At 34.1% G+C, this 17,656-nt stretch overlaps 1 protein-coding gene across 1 annotated transcript in view; it reads left to right on the top strand.

Moving 5' to 3' along the window:
* DYNC2H1 (dynein cytoplasmic 2 heavy chain 1) overlaps positions 1–17,656 on the top strand; it is a 143,023-nt gene that overhangs the window by 17,065 nt on the left and 108,302 nt on the right. Inside the window, exons 21-44 of the mRNA XM_066544741.1 lie at positions 1,262–1,411; positions 2,178–2,383; positions 3,207–3,362; positions 3,454–3,568; positions 4,114–4,284; positions 4,463–4,845; positions 5,572–5,704; positions 5,795–5,912; positions 6,099–6,211; positions 6,300–6,419; positions 6,866–7,016; positions 8,555–8,757; positions 9,227–9,409; positions 9,726–9,908; positions 10,042–10,265; positions 10,896–11,011; positions 11,828–12,027; positions 12,676–12,940; positions 13,265–13,472; positions 13,843–13,972; positions 14,868–15,023; positions 15,646–15,905; positions 16,540–16,786; positions 17,488–17,639. Of these exons, the coding sequence (XP_066400838.1) occupies positions 1,262–1,411; positions 2,178–2,383; positions 3,207–3,362; positions 3,454–3,568; positions 4,114–4,284; positions 4,463–4,845; positions 5,572–5,704; positions 5,795–5,912; positions 6,099–6,211; positions 6,300–6,419; positions 6,866–7,016; positions 8,555–8,757; positions 9,227–9,409; positions 9,726–9,908; positions 10,042–10,265; positions 10,896–11,011; positions 11,828–12,027; positions 12,676–12,940; positions 13,265–13,472; positions 13,843–13,972; positions 14,868–15,023; positions 15,646–15,905; positions 16,540–16,786; positions 17,488–17,639 (4,343 nt within the window). The remainder of the gene's footprint in view (positions 1–1,261; positions 1,412–2,177; positions 2,384–3,206; positions 3,363–3,453; positions 3,569–4,113; positions 4,285–4,462; positions 4,846–5,571; positions 5,705–5,794; positions 5,913–6,098; positions 6,212–6,299; positions 6,420–6,865; positions 7,017–8,554; positions 8,758–9,226; positions 9,410–9,725; positions 9,909–10,041; positions 10,266–10,895; positions 11,012–11,827; positions 12,028–12,675; positions 12,941–13,264; positions 13,473–13,842; positions 13,973–14,867; positions 15,024–15,645; positions 15,906–16,539; positions 16,787–17,487; positions 17,640–17,656) is intronic.

The following is a 17,656-nucleotide window of genomic DNA, read 5'->3' on the forward strand; positions in this document are numbered from 1 at the left end:
GAACCTTGTTGAGTTTTATGTGGTTCCTGAGCATATAGTAACGCTCAGTGAATTTCTTTTCTACAACCTTACCTTGTCTTCTCTTGAGAGCAAACATATGTTTGACATCCAAAATATACTCTGGTAAACTGTAGATCAATTACCCATTACATGTAGAACCCTTCTTTTTATTTTTTTTTCCAACTGGCATCTGTTAACTTCATACCATTTATGTCTTATATTGGAAGAGATATGGACCAAACAGTTCCTATTCTTCCTTTTCATGGCACATGTCTGTATTCTACTTTGTTGTGTCTGGTATCAGCAATCTCTGTTGTAGATTGAAGAGTGTTAGTTAATCTCATCTTTTCTTATGCATAAGCCCACTCATAACTTTGATTATCCTTGTTGCCTTTTGATAAGTCTTTTCTTTCTATTTCATTTTTCTGTGTGACCAACAGATTTTATTAAGTTTTTAAGATCTGAATAAACTATGGATTTACATGATGAAATTGTAATATTACCTCTTATTATCTTTTTGGTCTCTGTGACTCATAATATTTGTTTTGCTTCCTACTCCTTAGATTAAGCTCACATTTTGGTAAAACTAGCTCTCATAACCCTAAGATAGCTGTCAAGTGCAGTTTTTATCTTAGGACTCAACTTGTTCATGTGAAATTTATTTTTTCACATTTATGTTACTTTGTGGTTATCTACTTGAATTTTGCTTGTCACCGGTATCATCGGTTGTTATTTCTTATGCATTCATTCTGTAGTTCTTCTCAGGTCAAGTATTTTAATGCCTGAAATAACATAGTATCATTGGTAAACTTTATCATCTCCCAGACTGGTCTCCTTTTCCAAATCTTTTATAAGCACTTTGAGCAGTCCAGAACGTGTACTAAGAGAAAAATTAACTGCATCCCAGCCAAAGCCAGCAAACATACACACAGATTTATTGCATTCTGTTGCTCTGCTGCTCTTTTTCAATTTAACTGAGTTGATCTCTGCAATATATAAGGTGGCACTTATCTCTTTCATAGTTAACATTCACTTCTGTATATCTCATGTAAGGATCAAGGTTTAGAATTTCTCTAAATACCTCAGATATTATTTTTTTCAAATATTTTAATATTATTCTATAAGCAATATTCAAAAAGCAGCTGTATATAAGCTTATTATCTGTGCATACAGAATTGGTGATTCATATGTATTTGCTTTAGGTAAACAGGATTTGCTGAATTTTTACATGCACACTTATTTTTGATCTTTCCAATTTTAGATTTTTCTCCTGTTTCAAGAGGCTGAAGATAAAAACAAACTTTTGCGAACTGTGGCTGCTGCAGGTTTGGACAGTATCAGTAACCTAAGAGCTACATGGGATAAATTTGAATTAATGATGGAAAGCCACCAGCTTATGATTGCCGAGCAGGTAGCAATGAAAGCTTAGAGTTTTACTTGAAAATGTTGAAATTATTTTGAATATGTCTGGAACAATACTTTTTTAATATTAAATCCATAAATATTGTCAATTCAAAAATAACATGGGCATTACTGAGTTGAGGGAGAGCTGTCTAAGGAAGAATACTTAGACTCTTAAGAAGTAGCTGTTAAATCTGAAGCAGTAACTAGGGGAAACTTTCGTTGAAGTGATGCTAAAATAAATTTGTATTGTAGTAGTTCTGTCTCGAAACAACTTCCTGGTGACAGAAATGGCTTAATAAATGCAACGGTTAACAGAGGAAAAGAGGATAACATTTTAAAGAGAGCATTTTCATTTCTTTATCATGATTTTAGTATTGAAGCTTTTTATGTTCTTTTCATTTAACTTTGTTAACCTATGCACAGTCCTGTAATTCCAGTCCATAGGCAAACTCATTTGAAGTACTACTGAAGATACCAATTTGCCATACATATAGCATTTTTTCTATATGCTATAAGAGGCAAGCCTAAGTAGCATAGGCTGAATAAATAGGTCTCAAGTACTAGCATAATAAAAAAAGTAGCGCCCCCTTTAAAAGAAAAACAAAGTGAAGAGAATAAAGTTGAACTATTTCTTCAGGTATTATACAAGAAGTTTTTTGAGTTTGATTTTTGATCAGGTAGTCATTATAAAGTTTTGAAGTTGATGCTTTGATTTTGATCATAGCTGTAGATACAAACCAATAAGGAATGTAATTTTGCCTATTGCTTTGCAGATGGAAGTGATGAAAGGAAATGTGCTTTCACGTATCAATATATATCTTCAAGATCTGGAAAAATTTAAAGCTCGTTGGGATCAGCTAAAGCCAAGTGATGATGTAATTGAAACAGGTGGTCAGGATGTACTCGAGAAAAGTGCTCAGATGATAAAGGAAAAAAAAAAAGAATTTGATGAACTTAAAACCATGAAAGAAAAACTCATGTATGTATGTTTATTTCCCTGTATATCTTATTCATTAATGTATCGATCTTTTACAGCAATAGTATCTCAGAAAATGTTCATTAATTTTTATCACAACGGATATTGTAAGTAATTTAATCTGTATTACATGTTTTTCATTAGCTTTTCATGTCCTTTTTGTTGGTTTTGCATAACATGAATTTCTTATGCTAAGTTTTTCTAGATGTTTTTTGCATAAATAAATTGAGAAGTCTCTTAAAGTCTTGCAAAAGGAAGTTTGTACCCCAAAGGCTTAATTCTTTAATTTCTTTTGAAATTCTCGCTAAGAGAAGATTTGGGATATTGGTCCAAAAAGAACCTGTTGTAACTTAAGTGAAGAGGAGCTCACCTCTCCCAGTAGGTGTCTGTGCTCATTATTGCAGATCTTGAGGATAAGGTTTTCTATTTAACTTCTTACCTTGGCATGTAAATGATGGCAAATAAAATTAGCATATTTTTTTACCACCAGGAAGAATATATCAATTCAAAATTATTTTCTTTCCAGCTTTGATTTTGAGGGCACAAATTAATTCACCTTTCTCATAAATAAAAAAAAAGTAAGTTCATGGAAAATAATTGTGAATATGGGAGAAGGTTATTGTTTAAAAGAGTTCTCACTCATATTTCTTTATTATTTCTATTCAAGAAGGAGATTATAAGGAAAATGCAGTTGGCAGCAATATTCTTCAGTAAAGCCAATGACTTTTCTTAAAAAATGATGATGATTTCTGTATAGTACCATTTCTTAACTCATAAAAGTACAGTGGAATAATGTAATGCATAATGCAATGATATTTTTATGCAGTGAAGAATGCCATCATTTTAAGTTGGAGGAGCCTGACTTATCATTGTCAGAAGCTGTAAGTCAAGATATTCAGAGTTGTGCAGACGTCTGGGCACTGTATGAAGAGTTTTATCAAGGTTTACAGGAAAAAGCCAAAGAAGACTGGATTACTTTCAGGTAACATTTTGTTCCTTTATTTTTAATGGGCATACAGGTGTGGTTGTAGTACTGTGTTGTTATGACCTTTTCATGTCTGATTTTCATGCAGAAGTAAGATATACCTATTTGAAGAATTTTTGTTTAACTGGCATGACAGACTGAGGAAGATGGAAGAACATACTGTAATGACAGTAAAGTTACAAAAAGAAGTGGACAAATATAAAGTAAGATGCTAATTACCCTGGAAATGTTCAAGACTAGGTTGGGTGGTGTTTTGAGCAACCTGATCTAGTGGAAGGTGTTCCTGCCCACAGCAGGGGGGGTGGAACCGGGTGATCTCTAAAGTAATTTTCAACCCAAATAATTCTGTGAATCTATGGATTTCAAAAAGACTTGTGAAACAAAAACCGTTTTGGTGTTACTGGGTAATGTGCTCCATTCTATACCTCATTTTTCATTTCTCTACAATAAAACCATGTTAATATTTAACAAAATGTCTTCTGATAGTGTTTTGAACATTTCACTTAATTTTGGGAACCTTTAGTTCTCTACAATAAACAGAATTGTCATTACAGCTTACATAGACACAGATTTACAGTGAGTTGTCTTCAGATCATACTCCCAAACTTTAAATTCAGGAACTGGAAAAATTGTACCTCAGTTTGAGAATTTAAATTTTATTTTTGTTTGAGTAGCACATCACTCCATAATCAAAGAGATGCAATTTTCATAACGACTAGATGGATTTACCTGTGTGTTTTTTCTACAGATGATCATTCCACTCCTAAAATATGTAAGAGGAGAACATCTTTCTCCAGACCATTGGCTGGATCTTTTTCGCCTTCTGGGTCTTCCCCGAGGCACTACACTTGAGGGTTTGCTATTTGGAGATCTATTAAAAGTGACAGATGCCATTATTGAAAAAGCAATGGAGCTTAAGGTATGAATAATTTTAAATACAGGATCTATAGTTTTTTTATGGCTTACTTTATGTGGTATATGTTGTTCCATATGCATATATTTTAAATACTGTAGAAGTAGAATTTGTGTTATATTTTTGAATGGAGAGTTTATTGCAAGCTCTGTTTCATATGAGATCTGTTCTTGCTTTTAAATAGGATTTGAATTGTCGAGCTCAAGGTGAAATCACAATCAGAGAAGCATTACGTGAGCTTGAACTCTGGGGAGTTGGAGCTGTCTTTATGTTGACAGACTATGAAGATAGCCAAGGCAGGACCATCAGGCTTATTAAAGACTGGAAGGACACAGTCAATCAGGTTGGAGATCATCGCTGTCTTCTACAGTCTCTTAAGGACTCTCCATATTACAAAGGTTTTGAAGATAAAGTGTCCATCTGGGAAAAAAAGCTAGCTGACTTGGATGAGTACCTGCAGAATTTAAACCAAATTCAAAGGAAATGGGTCTATTTGGAACCAATATTTGGTCGTGGAGCTCTACCCAAAGAACAAGCTCGTTTTAACAGAGTTGATGAAAACTTTAGGTTAGTGTTATGGAATGCAACTTACCTTTTGTAGTATCTTTGACATGTAGTCTGCAACATTCTTCGTGGTGAAAATATGTGGAACAATTGGCATATGTATGGACAAGAAGGTCAGTGGCAGGAATTCAGAAGATATATGTGTGATGGCAACATGCATCTGAATAAAGGTGGTAATGTTTTCATTTAATGGGGCACATGTGAAGAAAGGAAGGATGTGAAGCATCAAACATTGTGAGTAAGGCAGGCAAACACAAGGTTAGTTTTAGCAGCAGAAGTAGAGGGGATGGAGTTGTTTTTGCAAGAATCATGTTGAAGACTATCACTTTGTTCACTAAGAAAGTCACACAGTTTGGGAGGAAACGGACGGTTTATTTGTTCCAAACAAGTAAAAAGATAAAAAGGGAGTAGGTTTTAGAAATATGGAAAAATATGTACCATTATCTTTCTTGGCTTGAGTTGAAATGACTTAAATGGAAATAAAAGTCAAGAACTTAATTTTCTTGGTTCTGGGTAGAGAAATTTTAGCAAGAAACTGTTGTTGTTAAATTACATTGGAGAGACATTGAGGTAAATTCTGAAACGTTTCATCATTAGTACTGAAACGTAAAAGTTATATATCAGTTGTTTATATTACCTGTTTGTGTGTTAATTTTTATTTACTTGACTTTATATATGTCATATTTAAATTAAAATTATGATTAATTTATGATTTTTTTTTCTGTCAAGATCCATTATGTCAGATATTAAGAGTGACAATAGGATAACAGCACTGAATGCCCGGGCAGGAATAAAAAATACCTTAACTACCATACTTGACCAGCTTCAGAGGTGTCAGAAATCTCTGAATGAGTTTTTAGAGGTACAGTGAATATTAATACATTTTTTTGTAAACAAAGTCACTAAGCTTGGGTTTAAATCAACAAAATTGATTTATTCTGTTTTTATATAGGAAAAGCGCTCAGCATTTCCAAGATTCTATTTTGTTGGAGATGATGACTTATTAGAAATTTTAGGACAGTCCACGAATCCTCTGGTTATCCAGTCTCATCTTAAGAAACTTTTTGCTGGTAATGCTTCAATCTTTATTTGTGAAATTTACTTATTTATGAAACTTACTTATTTACTTATTGTAGAGATAAGCGTCTTTGAAGCCAAATAATATGTTGCAGTTCCTCTCTTTCCATGACTAGACACTTAGTAATTAATATTTGACTTTGAGAATTATAACTTTATTGATGTTTTCTGATTAATAGGCATTAATAGTGTGAGCTTTGATGAAGAATTTAAATACATAATTGCCATGAAGTCTGTAGAAGGAGAAACTGTGCCACTTAGAAATAAAGTTCTTCTATCAAATGATGTGGAGGTAGGAAAAATTGCATCCTAGTCTTGTTCAAACATCATTGAGATATTAATTTCTAATATAATTTTGAGGGTTTTTGTCTCTTTGTCAGGTGTGGCTAAACAGTTTGGCTTTGGAGATGAAGGAGACCCTGAAAAAAATGTTAATTGACTGTGTTCAAGCTGGAAAAAAATCACAAGGTTCAATCGATCCATCCCTCTTTCCTTCCCAGGTAGTAGTTAATCCAGCAGTGCCACTGTGTGGTCTTAGAATTACCAAATAAGATTTTTTTTTTTAGATTTGGAAGAAAAAAATCCCAATCAAATTCATTTTACTCAATGATCATGTAGAGAAGTTCTTAAAATATGTGCTCTTATTACATTCCTTTGCAGACATTTGAAATATTCAAGTCTTTTGCATGGCATTTTGACATACCACTTAATGAAAAAGACGTGCTGTATTAGATTATGTTGTAAGTTTAGGCAAAATTTTTCTAGGTTTTTGGATGGCTTTATTTGTTCTTAGGTCATAACAAATGTAGAGCTTTGTTTAAAAATTATACAATAAAATATTTTAAATATCAGACATAATAAGCAATTGCAAATTAATTGAAAAACTGGTTCATTTTTATATGTGTTCAGTATTTATAAAATATAATTTGAACCTTCTCTTCCAAAGATTCTTTCCTTGGCAGAACAAATTCTGTTCACTGAAGATGTTGAAAGTGCTATCAAAAACCACAATCTGCAACAACTAGAATTAGAACTCATCGCTAAACTGGACCATTATACTAGCATTGGTAGTGACATAGAAGATACTGGGAGTACAGGTATAAAAATGATAATTAGTATATAAGTCTTTATTATGACTGCAGTTGTGTAGCATTTTACATTCTTTATTTAAACAGGAAATTCTATAAATGTGTCTCAGTTTGAGTTCACAAAGCTGAGTTACATAAAGTCGCCTATTACAGCCAAGATTAGAGTCATTAGTATTTCAAAGCAAACCAAAGGATTTTTATATATATATCTTAGAAACTATCTAGGAGAATTTATATATATGGAGACCTCTTTTCTGAATTTTTTTAGTGAGTTTCTGTCTTTTAGCTTATGTATCTACTGTTTCACAGGAAGTAGGTAAACAACAGCTGACGTACATTTTGTAAAGCCAGTATATTCTGTACAACTGTGTAGGTGATTCTCTTTTTCTATATTAGACGTCCACATCTGCCTCTGCGCTAATAATTTTGAGTACCTTTGAGGCAAAATAAGCTAATTATTCTAAAGACATGATTGTTCTAAATCTTACATAGTCCGAATAGGTTAGAATAATTATGCCTCTGAGTGCTTTTTTCTTTTTTTTGATGAGAGGTGGGGCTTTGAGTGACTTCTTCAGATAAAAAAGTCTACACTGCAGGTTAGGTGAGACAGCTTTTATCTTAGGTATAAAAAGACTCGATATGTAGTTGATAATCTTCAACCACATTTGTATAGCTGCTTACTGCATTAGATTCTAGCTAACAATTTGTGAACTGTAAACATCTGATACATTAATTAGAATCAGGATTCATATCACCTACTTCCAGAAGTATGTGACTGTGTTTCTTTATCTGAGCTCCCTTTCTGTGCTCTTTCTATAGCTGTTTGAGAAATTTCCTCAGTTACATAGGAGCGTTCATTTCATCTCCTGTATAATACATTACATTTATGTTTTAGTTTGGAAAATAGGTGGGATTTTGAAGTGAGTTGTGATTATTCTCATTACTTTGATTTAATTCCTATCATGGAATGGTATAGAAACACACAAACATTGATTTCTTTCAATGAAACTAAATGAAACAATATGCTCTAAGAGTATACTTAATTTACTCAATCTGTTAATGAACTTGCACTCCACGTCGCCATAATTATTCTGAGTAAAATCTCCAGACTGTGTGTAGTATGGTTTTCAGATGCTCAACAGTTCACTCAGCAGGTTGAGCCACCCTGATTGCTGAAGTGGACATGGCTATAATTAACATTCTTGGCATAAATTGCTTTGCAGAAAAGCCTCTCCCTCTCCTTTTTCCTCTCCCGCTCTTCCTCTGTCTCAAACCCCACCTTCCCCTGCCCCACCCCGTCCCCTGCCATGTAGAGGCAGACAAATTCATATCAAAATGACTAAAGTTACATGATTTACATTGTCCATCAGGATCTTATTTTATGCTGCTTGAATTAGAAAATAAAAAAATACCTTTCTATAATTCAAACAATATCTAAATAAAATCTGCTGATAATAGAAAGCAGCGCAATGAACTTGTGAATGGGTAACATGTGCCTTCTTTGCTATACAAGAGTGATTTTTTTCTTTTGGTGTGATTATTTGTAGAATCTGGAATCCTTGAGCTCAAGCTTAAAGCTCTGATTCTTGATATCATTCATAACATTGATGTGGTGAAACAGCTGAATCAAGCTGAGGTTCACAGTGTTGAAGACTGGGCTTGGAAGAAGCAGCTGAGATTTTATATGAATGACCAAAAATGTTATGTTCAGATGGTAGATGCTGAACTCCAATACACTTATGAATATCAGGTGTGGTATTTTTACATAGTGGCTTTTATATATGAGTCAAACATTTCCTCATTTCATACACGCTGCGGATTTTCTCCTAACTGTTGTAATTTTTCTAAACTTTATTATGTCCTTAACATGCTATTTCACAGATAATATTAAAAGATAGGGTAATAATGTTCATTCCTAATGCTGATGGGATAAATAAATGGGAGAAATTGTATCAAATTATCATCTACATATTTTTCAATATGCTTGCTTTTATGTATCCGAGTGCATTTTCATCTGCAGTTGGGAAAAAAATGGAACAATACATTGGCGTTTGATATAAAACCAGGACAGCTTTGTAAACAAATTCATATTCTTAATGAGACAGAAATTTTGGCTGTTGCTTTATATTATCAAATTAATTACTTATGAATAAAATTAAATAATTAAATTGCCAGTATTTTCTGTCTACCAATAAATATAACTTGTTTTGTTTCTGCAGGGGATTTCCCCAAAACTTGTTTATACACCTTTGACAGATAAGTGTTACCTAACTCTTACTCAGGCCATGAAGATGGGCCTTGGAGGAAATCCCTATGGTCCAGCTGGAACTGGGAAGACAGAATCAGTAAAAGCCTTGGGTGGGATTCTTGGAAGACAAGTATTAGTCTTTAATTGTGATGAGGTGAATATGGTTTTGTTTAATTTAGGAAATGGATATCTACACCCATACTTCATAAAGCAACATTATATTCTATAAATAATATTAAAATTATAATATAAATGATTATTATTGTTATTATTATTAATGTAGTAGTAGTAGTAGTAGTAGTTGTCATTGTAGTAGTATTGAAATTATTATTAAAATTATTCTGATAATTTGTCAGTTGTCAATAGAAATTTGTGGATATTTTCAAGGACTGGCTTTTTAGTGTATGGGAAGACTTTCTTTTATATGTTCTTGTTATTTGAATTTTGACAACATTCTTTTCAATTTCAAGGGCATTGATGTGAAGTCAATGGGACGCATATTTGTGGGCTTAGTGAAGTGTGGTGCCTGGGGATGTTTTGATGAATTCAATAGGCTTGAGGAAGCTGTATTGTCTGCAGTATCCATGCAGGTTCAGACTATTCAACATGCATTGAAGAAACACAGTCCTGTATGTGAGATGCTTGGCAAAAAGGTACAGCAAAACTTAATTATCTTGTTCACATCGGCCACATTTAAAAACTACTGTAACTAAACATAGTCCACCCAGCATTTCTCAGTGCTGTTTCACCTGACAATATATCATTACAATGCACTTCTAATGCTAGGTTGAAATGGATCCAAATTCTGGAATTTTTATCACTCTGAATCCTGCTGGAAAAGGTTATGGAGGAAGACAAAAGCTGCCTGATAACCTCAAGCAACTTTTCAGGCCAGTTGCTATGACTCATCCAGACAATGAACTCATTGCAGAAGTTATATTGTATTCAGAAGGCTTTAAGGATGCTAAAATACTGGGTAGAAAATTAGTGGCTATTTTTAATCTAGCAAGGTAAGCTTTCACCCCCCCCACCTCTCCCCTCCTTAGTAAAGTTACCTTTCTAACTTTCTTCCCTTGTAGCTCTTAAATCTAAGTGGTTTACCATGCAAATCTCTGTACAGATACTTGTCCTGGTTTGAAAAGGAAGTCAGTTTTTTGGGATGCTGTGGTCATCAGTATTTTAACTTATAAAGTTAAAATACTGCAATATATTGGGAAGTTGAGATGTGAAAATATCTTGAATTCAGTTACAATCTCAAGGGAGCAAATTGCTGCTTCCCTAGTATCTCACTAAATATAAATGTGAGGATATGAATGCTGACAAGCATTGTGTTGTATTGAACTCTCAAAACTGAAATACAAGTGCCTGTTTGGTTAAAACTATGTGCATTAGAGAGTACAAAGATCAGTAGTTAGAGTGAATGCTGTTAGGGCCAATAATGAATATGTGTTGAATATAACCCCTCTTAAAATTCCAGAGTGTCATTGCTGTATTTCTGAGATGCATTTCAGATGGCAGTACAAATATGTGACAGTTTCTTTTTTGATCAATCCTGTATTATAAGTGTGTTCATTCACCAACCCAAAATTTCAGCTGTTGTCACCTAGAGCTTATTGCAATATTGTTGTTTTTAAATTCAGGGAGCTTCTGACACCACAGCAGCACTATGATTGGGGTTTACGAGCACTGAAGACTGTTTTGAGAGGCTGTGGCAGTCTTCTTCATCAGCTGAAGAAAAGTGATGCAAAGCAAGAAGGTAAGACTGACCATACCTAACTTTTGATTCTTTAGAATCTTATACAATTATAATTCACTCCAGCTTTCTTGTTCACTGGAGTTTTAAAAAGCCATGGCTTGTATCTCTATGTAATTTAGGAAAGAAAAAAATATCTATGAAAGCCCACCTTCACCTGGAGATCACAAAAGATTTGTCGTATTCTAGATTTAGCTTTTATGTGATGAGAAGAACACAGATTACAGGGCTTCATTTGGGAATCATTTTAAATGATTCTCAAAATCTTGTTTTCACTTGGCTCAGGACAGGAAAGTTGATCTTCTGATGCTGTCACTATTCATTAGTTATCAGACCATTTTGACTCTGAGTTTTGCAAAATTGTCACATGGCACTAGATTCAGATTGGTAGACAGACAAATATAAGGATAGGTAGGAATGATAGAAATATATTGGACTAGATTGTGTTACTGCATTTTTTAAAGATTTTTTAAGTTATTGTTGTTTAGATATTAAATGAGAGGGAATTAAAGAGTGTGGAATGGATGATTGTTTCACATCTTTAGGAGACAGCTACTGCTTTCTATTTGCTTAACCAGCACATATTTGAAAGTTTACAGATTTTCACATAACAAATGGTTTGCATCTGGCCTGCATCATAACCACCTCATATCTGTATAGAATGCATTTCTGGGCATATATTGTACTTACAATACCTAACTTGCAAGTAGAATGGTATATGAACTGGAATTCTGAAATCTATGCTCCAATTCTACTTTCAATGTATGAGCAGTGTTGACACAGCTTAAACTGATCTGTTTTCTTTGTTTTTCTTTCCAGTTAATGAAAGTCACATAGTGGTTCAAGCTTTGCGACTGAACACCACATCAAAGCTTACATTTGCAGACTGCACTCGTTTTGATGAGCTGGTTAAAGATGTATTTCCTGGCACTGATTCTAAAGATGTGGAATATGCTGAGTTAACTGCAGCTTTACAACAAGTCTTTGAGGAGGCAAACTTGGAAATTATAAGCACACAGGTAAACATCAACTACAGCAACAAAACAGTATTATTCTGAATTAGAAGTGATTCATATTACATTCATTTAACAAATTTCTGGGTTTTTTTGAAAAACCTTTTTTATAAAAGTGAGAATAACTGGTTGTTAGATTCCAATTACATGTATACAAAAAATTACACGTGTGTTCGAAGCGCTGTAGATCAGTTATGTAATTCAAAGAAAAATAGTGCAAGGAAAATTAAGATGTGAACATGTGACACACAGTTTCATTCAAGCCAGATACAAATGCCAATAAATATTTTGGACACTGAAAGAATGAAATATGTGAATATTTGATTTTCACAAGCAGTTCTCTCCCTTGTTTTTATTTATTGTAGAACTGGATGAAGTTTTGTGACTGAAGATTGGTTAAATTCTCATTAAAAATATGCTGGAAGATAGCTATTACTTTTGTGTTAGTAATTTAGTGAAATGCTTCTAACATGTAAAAAAAATTTCTTCATAAACCTTAGTATCATAATTCTAAATATATCTGCTATTATCTATTTAAAAAGTCAAAATTATTGAAAGTGTCTGCATGCAAAGTAAATCTCAGAAATACTGTAAATGAGCATATTTCATTTAGCTTTATATTTTCATATAGCTGTTATCTCTTTCATTGTCTAGATCAAGAAGGCTTTGGAGTTATATGAACAACTGCGTCAAAGAATGGGTGTAGTTATCGTAGGTCCCAGTGGTGGAGGTAAATCAACACTCTGGCGGATGTTAAAGACAGCCCTTGGTAAAACTGGCCGAGTGGTGAAGCAGTACACAATGAATCCCAAAGCCATGCCTCGCCATCAGCTGCTGGGCCGCATTGACATGGATACCAGGGAATGGTCTGATGGAGTTCTTACAAACAGTGCTCGGCAAGTGGTGCGAGAGCCCCGAGGTATGTCTGAGAGGGACTGGCAGATGTTACACTGAAATTACAGAAATGGTTCCTTTTCAAGTACTTCTTCATATTGTGGTATTGTTTGTGGATAGCATAAGGCAAGAAAAACTTCAGGTAACACTGTAGCCAAATGCCTCAGTACATTCTTTACAAATTTTGTTATAAGAAAGCAAAAATAGGCAGAAGTAGGCAAAGCATGTGAGGAGTGTCTTCATAGAAATGTAAGTCATAATGAAGAAAGAATAATAAATGACATTAAGGTAGCAAGGGGTGATATTTTTGAACTTGGGTTTGATATTTTATTTTTCTGTCTGGAAATAGATGTTACTTCATGGATAATTTGTGATGGTGATATTGATCCAGAATGGATTGAATCTTTGAATTCTGTTTTGGATGACAACAAATTGTTGACTATGCCCAGTGGAGAAAGAATTCAGTTTGGTTCAAATGTCAACTTTATATTCGAAACTCATGACCTAAGCTGTGCTTCTCCTGCTACAATATCCCGAATGGGAATGATCTTTCTCAGGTAAGCCAGAAGACATGCATACTTTTAAAGTGAGCAAATATATACTTACTTTTCTTGAAAGGTATTCTCAAGTGAAGAGAGCAGCTGATTAGTTGCTTACATTTAGGAAGTCAATCACTGAGGAAGTTTCTTTAGGTTGCATATCCCTTCCGTGGTGTTTGTTATAAACTTTTGACTGAAATATCTCAGATTTTTTCTAAAGGACACTATGAATTCTTTACTGGAAAGCCCAATATTCTTTAAATATTGGTTAGAAATTGTCAAAGTATTTTACTAGACTTTTTCTGGAATTTTGTTGTTCCTTTAAAACAATCTATCTAAAGACATTGGTGTTTTGTATTTATCTGAATCTTTTTTTGTTTTGACTTAGTGATGAAGATACAGATCTTAATGCTCTAATAAAGTCTTGGATAAGAAGTCAGCCTGAAGAATACAGATGCAACCTTGAAAATTGGATTGGAGCCTATTTTGAAAAGGCTTTAAACTGGGTTGTAAAGAAGGTTAGTAAATAAATACTTAATCAAATTTCAGCTTCTGTTAAGTAGGATTCATTTTTCTAGTTTAGCACTAAACAGATCTTTCAGATTAATTTTTGAACTGTAATTAAAAAAAAATCTCAGCGCTTTTTAGCTAGAATTTTAGAGTATCCTGAGTTGGAAGGGACCCACAGGGATCACAGAAGTCCAATTCCTGGCCCTGCACAGGACCACCCCAAGAATCAAACCATGCACCTGCAAGCATTGTTCAAACCCTTCTTGTACTTTGGCAGGCTTGGTGCTGTGACCACATTAATGCTGCTCCCCATACTCCCCCTCTGGAGGAGTTGAATTTGCCTTGATCAAGTAGCTTATGTGCTGAAAATATTTTTTAGGAGACTTTCTAAAGTGGCCAGTGTGCTAGTGTTTAAGAGATGTGCATTATCTCCTCCTGAGGAGCATACATGGTCCTGTTGTGTTCTTCTAATTATTTTTCCTCCTAAATCTTTTACACGTGGCATTTTTTTAACTTTTAAAGTAACAAAGTAAAAGCCATGGCATTCTTCCTGAGGCTGCAAATTCCCCTTGGTGCCAAAGAGCAAAATCCATAAATAATCTGTTCAAAAGAAAGATCTCCAGTGTACAGTTGTGTTTATTCCTTATAAATTCTCAAAATCTGTGAGGAAAGTTCTGATTGCTTATCCTAAATTACATTAACTCATAGTCTGGAATTAAAACCGCCATATCATTGCTTAGAAATAACTTAATGTCAAGTGAATTTTCTAGAACAATAGCAGTGTTGAGATCTTACCTCATTTGTGTAAATGTCAAAAAGCAATGAGTAACAAAAGTATGCTAGCAATACACCACATTTGTATTGAGGAATATATTTAAATCTACTATAAATTTCAATTTACAGAATGACTTTGTAGTGGAAACAAGTTTAGTTGGAACTGTGATGAATGGACTGTCTCATCTTCATGGAAGTACTGATCGTGGACAGTTTATTATTAACTTGTTACGTGGTCTTGGTGGCAATCTCAACATGAAGTCACGACAAGAATTTGCAAAAGAGGTAGTCTCTGGGCTCTAATTTGATTTTGATTTGTGTAATCTGTAGAGAAATAGCTGAGAAGTGAAGGAATGTTTTATGTGTCACTGGATCATTGCATCCATCCCAGATAGTGATCCTTTGGTCCTGCACCAAGAGACAGTGAAATGCCTTTGTCCCTACTGCTTAGTTCCAGGATGCACTGCAGCAGACTGTGTTTGTCTATATGTATGGTATATGTAATTTAGATTTATTTTTTTGGGGTTTTTTCTGTTCAGAATACTTGAAATAGAAACAGGACTTTACCTCCTCCTCATCAGGGAGGTATTCTTAAGTATTCTTCTTATTAGCATGCCTAATATAAAAAGAAAAAAATTAAAGCTTTTCTAAATACAATTTATTTTAATTTCTTTATATTATGAAAAGTGGAGGAGTAATATATTATTGTTTAGTTAAGGACTTAATCATAAAGCATATGTATGATATGAATTAATTTTCAAAGGCAGCCTCAAACTATCAAATCAAAGAATTATGTGTTTGATTTTACATAAGTATTCTTTGAACATTCTTTAGACTAGCTTGAAATGGTAGATTTTGTTGTTAGGAATATGGATTTAACTGAAGCTTTGTTTTTATTTTTTTAAAGATCTTCAGTTGGGCACAAGAGTCTCCTCCTGATCCGAGGAAGCCCCTGGACACATATTATGACACTGACACTGGAGAGCTAATGCTGTATCAGCTGAAAAAACCTGAAAATCTAACAGCTGATGACTTCAGCAATCTCCAAACACTTCCTGTCATCCAAACCCCTGACATGCAGAGAGGTTTAGATTACTTTAGACTGTGGCTAGATATTAATAATAAACAGCCATTTCTTCTTGTGGGTCCTGAAGGATGCGGAAAGGGGTAAAAAATAGTTTCTACTTTAAGCAAAATATACTTCTAGTTTGACAGAATCTGTAAGTTTTTTATAATGCTTTTATCATACGAGTTTCTGATAGAATATGACTGGTTTAGGTCATTAATTAAAAAAACCTTATGTAGTGGCAAGTAAGTAAATTATGAAGCCCTATAGGGACATTTCATGTAGGACATGTCACTGTGCATCCAAGATATGTGAATGTAGCTTTTAGATATGAAACAGGATCTTTGGAAAACCAACTGACAGGGAGCAACAGCTTAGAGGCACATGAGATCCAGTCTCATTTCAAGAGGCACTAGATGCCCTGTGCAGGCAACTCAATTTAGCACATCCTGTTGCCTTTATTAGATTCCTTATTTGGATGGTTTGGGTCACTAAACCAAGGTACTAAATTGTTTTTTGTAGCTGTATGCACTACACTTCCATTGAGTTTTGTGAATGGAAAATGTTACAGTTTTAAAGGCAAGAATACTGAATTCAGCAAACCTCATGTTCCACCTATTCCATTAATATAGGATTTAGTATATGCATGTTAATTCAGAAACTATAAAGTATCTTTTGGTACACAGCATTTTAATTTATTTTTGCCTATATGTATGTACGTGTTTGGTTTTCTAGGATGCTGCTTCACTATGCATTTTCTCAGCTCCGCTCCACTCAGATTGCCACTGTTCACTGCAGTGCACAGACTACTTCTCAACATCTTCTACAGAAATTAAGTCAAACTTGCATTGTAATCAGCACAAACACTGGGCGAGTGTACAGACCAAAGGACTGTGAAAGGCTTGTTTTGTACTTAAAAGACATCAATCTACCCAAACCTGATAAATGGGGAACAAGCACTCTTGTGGCTTTTTTGCAGCAGGTGAACACTTATGTCTATTATTTATAAAGAGCCTCAAGTATACTGGATATAATTTAGCATATGTAGTAAATACCTATGTTGATTAATTTCAGTGTTAAAATCCTGCATCCTGTATTGGCATTGGTTTTGTTTGTGCTTTAATAGAAATATGTAGGTGTCAGCCAGCAATAAGATACCATTTTTATTTGGCTGATACTTATAAACAAATAAAGACAGCACTCATCTCAATGAGTTACAGTGCAGTAGACATACGAATGACAAAAAGATTGCCAGAAGCAGTCAGCATGGATTCACCAGGGACAAGTCATGGCTTGATGAGGGGAAGAGAGTGAATATATATATGGACTTCACTAAGACCGTTGATGCTGTCTTCCCAAAGATTCTCACAAGAAAAGCTGTTGATACAGGCTGCATAAGCATATAGTGAGGTGGATTGAAAGCTAGCTGAAGAGCCAGACCCAAAGGGTGATTGTCAGTGGTACAGAGTCTATTTGGAAGCTGTGATCTGTTTAACATCTTCATTAATGATTGGGACAATGGAGTCCTGCAAATGTGCAGATGACAAAATTATAAGGAGTAAGATTCCTCAGGCAGTTAAGAAAGCAGAAATAACGGTACATTTCTCACTGTTTTATTATATTTTATTTTGTATGATACTTTGTTGACTTTCCTTTAATGAAGTATTTATTTAATTATTAAAGGTTCTTACATATCAAGGATTTTATGATGAAAATCTGGAATGGGTTGGTTTAGAAAACATCCAAATTGTGGCTTCCATGTCAGCTGGAGGAACATTAGGAAGACATAAACTTACCTCCAGATTTACCTCTATTGTTCGTCTCTGTGCAATTGAGTAAGTACATGTAAATT

This window comes from Molothrus aeneus, chromosome 2 (genome assembly GCF_037042795.1).
Source record: "Molothrus aeneus isolate 106 chromosome 2, BPBGC_Maene_1.0, whole genome shotgun sequence".
NCBI lineage: Eukaryota > Metazoa > Chordata > Aves > Passeriformes > Icteridae > Molothrus > Molothrus aeneus.